Source organism: Sphaeramia orbicularis, chromosome 12 (assembly GCF_902148855.1).
Source record: "Sphaeramia orbicularis chromosome 12, fSphaOr1.1, whole genome shotgun sequence".
Lineage (NCBI taxonomy): Eukaryota > Metazoa > Chordata > Actinopteri > Kurtiformes > Apogonidae > Sphaeramia > Sphaeramia orbicularis.
The window spans coordinates 6,295,240-6,301,239 of NC_043968.1; the positions used below are offsets into that span (position 1 = coordinate 6,295,240).

At 37.8% G+C, this 6,000-nt stretch overlaps 1 protein-coding gene across 2 annotated transcripts in view; it reads left to right on the forward strand.

Annotated features, from left to right (window-relative positions):
• syk (spleen tyrosine kinase) overlaps window positions 1–5,649 on the forward strand; it is a 57,857-nt gene extending 52,208 nt beyond the window's left edge. The window contains exons 10-14 of one of the 2 annotated variants that reach the window (XM_030150738.1): window positions 1,014–1,223; window positions 2,678–2,867; window positions 3,870–4,010; window positions 4,949–5,061; window positions 5,141–5,280. In XM_030150738.1, coding sequence (XP_030006598.1) covers window positions 1,014–1,223; window positions 2,678–2,867; window positions 3,870–4,010; window positions 4,949–5,061; window positions 5,141–5,213 — 727 coding nt within the window. In that variant the 3' untranslated portion in view covers window positions 5,214–5,280. Of the gene's footprint in view, window positions 1–1,013; window positions 1,224–2,677; window positions 2,868–3,869; window positions 4,011–4,948; window positions 5,062–5,140 lie in introns of both variants that reach the window. The other variant, XM_030150737.1, reaches the window with a different exon arrangement.
• Window positions 5,650–6,000: the final 351 nt, after the last annotated feature.

Genomic DNA, 6,000 nt, shown 5'->3' on the forward strand with positions numbered 1-6,000 from the left:
TGTGTACGGCTCTGCACAGAGGTCAGAGGTCAGGGGTCAAACAGGAACATTCGGACATTCAGAGGTTCTGTAGTTACCGTGGAAACACTGTCATCTTCTACAACATTGATTTACCAGTAAAAGCCATGGAGTTGGATCAAAGACAGTAGATGGACACACTAATAAACAAAATGCCCTCCCTGCAAAATAATAAATAATGTGACAAAATAAGCAAAAAATGTACTAAAATAAAGTAAAAAAAAGAACAAAATGAACAAAAATGAAAAATAAATCAACTAAACAATGAGTAACATGAAGAAAATAAGCCACAAACTGAGGGAAAAAGTTTAATGAAAGGTTAAGAAAATGAACAAAAACAAGTAAAATAATAAATAAAATGAGCAAAATGAATAAAAGTGAATAAGAAAATTCACAAAATAGTGAGAACTTCACATTCAGAGGCTCCATAGTTACCATGGAAACAATGTCATCTTCTCCAACATTGATTCACCAGTAAAACCCATGGAACTGGATCAATGACAGTGGATGGACACACTGGGTTTATGTTCAGATGAGAGATTTTACTGAAAAAAAAAAAAAAAAATCACATTTTCTTTAGTTTTCTCTGTTTTTGATAAAGTAACTCTTTCATAATTCATAGTTTCAGTTCTTGTTTGTTCAGTATTAATTGTCCTCCTTGTAAATCACAGCTGGACTGACTGGACAGATCCTGACCAAGGAAAATAAAATTCTCCCTTTGTGCAGTAATCTACACCTGGATTTACTGCCTCCGTCCACAATAATAGACATTATATAGACTAAATGTCTTCTAAAATTAACATTTATTTGAAACATAGTATAGCAAACTATTACATGATCAAAAACAAATTAATTTTAGCAACAAAAAAAAAAGAAAAAGTCTCAGTTTTGAATGTCTGGGGTCATCAGAAATTTGTGATATTAAAATGGGGTTACCCAACCACTGTGCTAATGTTTAAGGATTAAAATGAATGGTTGTCTTTTTTATGCTTCAGGTCGGAGAAGACGGTGGCGGTTAAAATCCTTAAGAATGACGATAACAACGCGTCAGTACGTGAAGAAATGCTGCGAGAAGCCAACGTCATGCAGCAGCTGGACAACCCGTACATCGTCCGCATGATCGGTATCTGCGAGGCCGAGAACCTGATGCTGGTCATGGAACTGGCGGAGCTCGGACCGCTGCACAAGTTCCTGCAGAAAAACAAGTACGTGCTTGAACTGGATGATCCTCTGTCATGAAAGGCTTTTGTTTTTTCTGTTCGGTCCAGTGGACTACTGGTGTCAGCTGTCAGTCTGTAAACTATTTTTCAAGTATCTTCTTCTCCAAAACCGTCAGTGGGAATGACTTAATATTTGTTGTGGAATATCTTTGGGGGTAAGGCCTACCAAGTTTATTCAAAGAATTGATAAATACTGATTTTTGCAGTTTTTTATGAATTTTTTACCCTTTAAAAATCCCCATTGGTTTATAATGGGACACATTTCAAAGTGCTGTAACTTGAAAACAGTTGAAGATATTGATCTAATACTATTGGCAATAGATAGGAAGTCACATATGGGCTAAAATTTGGTGCCATGACCTTTGACCTTGACTGAACCTGAAAGGTCAGACCCAAGGTCATCTATTTGTAGATTTCTAGAAACTTCTTCTCTAAAGCCGTCAACCAAAATCAACTGAAATTCATAGCAGAGGTTCCTTGGGGTAAGGTCTACCGAGTTTGTTCAAAGATTTGAGAAATATAGATTTTTGCATTTTTAATGAATTTTTTTTAATTTTACAAATACCCATTGTTTTATAATGGGACAAATTTCAAAGTTCTGTAACTTGAAAATCGCTGACCTTGAAAGGTCAAACAAATGTTATTTAAAGGTGGGGTACAAGATCTTAGAAAAACGGTTCTAGCAGCTACATTTTGAAAATACTCGATTCAAAAGTCCACACCCCTTTCTTCAGACATCCCTCCGAAGCCACGCCTCCAGAGTGCTGGAATGCACAGTGCTTGTTCTTGAGGGTTCACAAGCGCTGCACAGCAACAATTCGCCGGCCTCAGCTCCAGCTCCGACCCCGGCTGAGGCTCCGGCTCGCAGATCCATGCATACCTCCTTCAGTCTCCTCTAACACCCCCACCCTTCCAGAACAGCCCCAGTTCAGACCTACGAGACTAACGTTACGTTTCCTACTGGTTTATGTTAGTGACAAAACAGTGTGCCGCTGAACTTCCCATCCTAATTTAACTAATACAGCCAAGCACTGGCTCTGGCTTCGTTTCCTGTACAAGTGCTCCAAGCGTCTGAGAACGCACGATTCATGCTCGAAGAGGGGGGAGGGACAAATGACAGTTGAGTTTGATAGACATATCACCATTCAATCATTTCGAGTGGGTGCTCAAAATGATTGGATGGTGTTTCTTCAGTCCTGTCTGTTCCACAGATGACTAAACTTTATTTTTGTGTTCGAGCATTTAATGAGTAATCGGGGTGTGAAGGGGATTTTAAGCATTATAGTAAAAAATGCTCGAGGAAAACATCTCGCACCCCCCCTTTACTGTCTGTAAATATGCTGTTGGACTAGAAGTCTTCATCTGGACCATGAGTTGTGACTCCTTTAAAATGTAAAGCTTCCTGGTTCCCAGTTCAACTAACAGCTGGTGGTCCACAGGCAGACCAGCATCAAGAACATCACAGAGCTGGTGCACCAGGTGTCCATGGGCATGAAGTACCTGGAGGAGCATAACTTCGTCCACAGGGACCTGGCTGCCAGGAACGTGCTGCTGGTGACGCAGCATTACGCCAAGATCAGTGACTTCGGCCTGTCCAAAGCCGTCGCCGAAGATCAGAACTACTACAAGGTAACAGCTGCTTCTGGTTAGGCTGTTTGTTTGTGTTTTATTTGTTGTTTTTTTTTTTTTTGGGGGGGGTCCATAACCTTTTTATTGAGGAAAAAAACCATCATGTACATGCAACATCAATTCACAATTGTTCCCTATATTTTATTCCATCGTTTTTCAAACCAACAAAGACGACAAAAGCAAAAACATAAACAAAGTGTGTGTGTGTTGGGGTGTGTGTGTGTGTGTGTGTGCTAAAGTGTTTGTTTGTTTGTTTACACTTTAGCAGCAAAACTATTGGTTGAATTCATCCCAAATTGGGTTTATAGATTGCCAGTGACCCAGAATAGGTGTGATTACATTTTGGGAAAAGTAGGTCAAAATTCATTTCTTTTATGAATTTATTTTACATTTTTGTTTTTCTCCCATTTTTTCCTTTTAAATAATGACAGAAATGTAACATAGTGACAATTTTTCCTCTTTTTTTTTACTGTAGAAAAGTACAATTACAGGATTAGATGACAATATACATTTACAGACTATCCTTTCACAAAAATGTGAATAACTTGAACAAATGCAAATGTCTTAAGAAAAGTAAGTGTAATTTTACCAATATTCTGTCTGCTATTAAATGTTTTGTGTATTTGTAGATCCACTGTGATCGGTACGTTGTAACGTACATGTGTAAATGATAAACTGAGGCATTATATTGTTAAAATTGCACATATTTATCTTAATACATTTCATTTTTTCATAGTTCTTTATGTTATTCACATTTTAAAGGATAGTTTATAGATATATAAATTTTCATTCTGTAATTTTACTTTTTTTCTGAACTTTAAAACATAGAGAAAAGTTTGGATTTGACATTATTTATTTATTATCTTATTATTTTACTGGTCCAGCCCACTTCAGATCATGTATGGGCTGAATGTGGAGCCTGAACTAAACTGACTTTGACCCCTGTGACTGAAACAATAACAGAACGTCACCACTGATGTTTGTCTTGTGTTTCTCCTCCAGGCCAAAGGTCATGGGAAGTGGCCTGTCAAATGGTACGCTCCTGAGTGCATTAACTACTTCAGATTTTCCTCTAAAAGTGACGTGTGGAGCTTCGGGGTGCTCATGTGGGAGGCGTACTCCTACGGCCAGAAGCCATACAAGGTAGAAGCTAATGCTCAGTACACTTATTATTATTCTATGATCGAGTGGTTAACGTTTTTGTGTGTCTGTATGTGGAGTGAAACTTCGGAACAGTCTGGATATCCAACACAAGCAACATCAAACGGTTCTTCTAATTATGTTTCTGTTTGAAGTGCATTAAAATTTAACATTCAAATGTCATAATGACAGTTGTATCCAAATGAATGAATGTACATGTCAGTACTCTGGTACTTGAGCTTAGTCAGCTTACACGGTTATGATGATTTACTGTGTAGTTTTAGTAGTAACACATATTGTGGTATCAAAACAATAGAATTCCTATTTTTAACAAATAAAACACTGGTTAACATGAAATTGTAAATTAACCACATGTCCTTAATCAGAATATTATGACAAGGTCATGTAACTCCCAATTGTTTTTTTTTTTTTTTTTTTTTTTTTTAGAATGATATCTGGTAAGAATGTCAAGTTCATAGCATAACATTAGCTTCCGGCTAATAGCGAACATGTACACTCACCAGGATTTTCACATGTAATTTCTCAACAAGTAGTCACTTCTCACAGCTCGCAGGCGTTTGCCAAAGTGTAAAGCCTGTTTACAACAGATTATTAGTACCCATACACCAGTATATTTGATGTTACTTGAGGATTTTCTTACTTATTCACTCTGGTTAGCTAAAGACAATCGTATGAAGCTGCTTTGAAGTGAAATGACTGAACGCAGGTGGAGGCTTAGGTTAAAAAGCGCAACTGCGCATCCTACTGGACAGTGTGAGTGTTGCACTTAAATGACATACACAACCTCAGTAGGCCAGTCTCATATAGGTTACATATGTATGTATGTATGTATCTATCTATCTGTCTGTCCGTCCATCCATCCATCCATCCATCCATCCATCCACCTTGTAAATGTGTGCTGATTCCTGGTCTGTTCACAGGGAATGAAAGGAAACGATGTTCTTCAGATGATTGAAAGTGGTCAGCGGATGGACTCTCCGCTCAACTGTCCTCCAGAGATGTACGAGCTCATGAGAACCTGCTGGACGTACAAGTACGTGACTCTGCTTCTGTTCAACTACACACTGTTTTGTCTGTCGCTGATCGTCCTTGTCTGTTTTCGTGTCTTCCAGAGCCGACGAGAGGCCCGCTTTCACCGTGGTGGAACCCAGACTGCGAGAGTACTATTACGACATATCGCAATGAGTTTTCAACGTGGATGTTTTGAGACTATGCAAACTGAAAACAGCTTTGAGAAGAAGATGATTATGAATTAAAAGTCACTGAAAAATACTGCTGTCTAAAACTGGGGGATTTATTGAACAAGGACCAGAATTATGCAAAGGACTTTATTTTATTACTTTTCTTTAGTGAATGTAAACATGAAAAACCAGGTAATACTTCAGACGATAAACAAAGCTTTCTGTTACAGTTCAACTACGATGCAAGTTTTTTTTAAATGTATGTATTAAAATGACACCAGGGCCAAAAGTATCTGCAATAATCCACCTTTAAATGAGGAAGTTCATTATTGTTACAGATCAGATTTGTCCATCTTTAAGTGATGTTCTGCTGGTTTCACTTTGACAGTAATGCGTCATGTGCTTCCTTTTTGTGAATAAACTGCATCATTGTGACTGAAGTTCAGACTTACATAAATCAGTATTACACAGTAGGACAGTCCAATTCCCAAAACTAAGAATGTCACAGTCCACGCTGAAATGTAATCATCACCCACCAGGACTTTTACACAAGGGTCAGTCCATCTCAGATCACACAAATAAATGGCATTTTGAAACCTCACCCCCTCCAATTTTTATTACATTTGGTATATAGGTCAATCAGAGCCAGAAAAGCCAACATTTCACTTTTTTTTTGGACTAAGATCTTTTTTTTTTACTAAATTTTTTTTGGTTTTGCTCATACAAATATAAAAGACATTTTACATACATTAACATATGTAATCAAACATCCCCATACGGCAAACATGAAA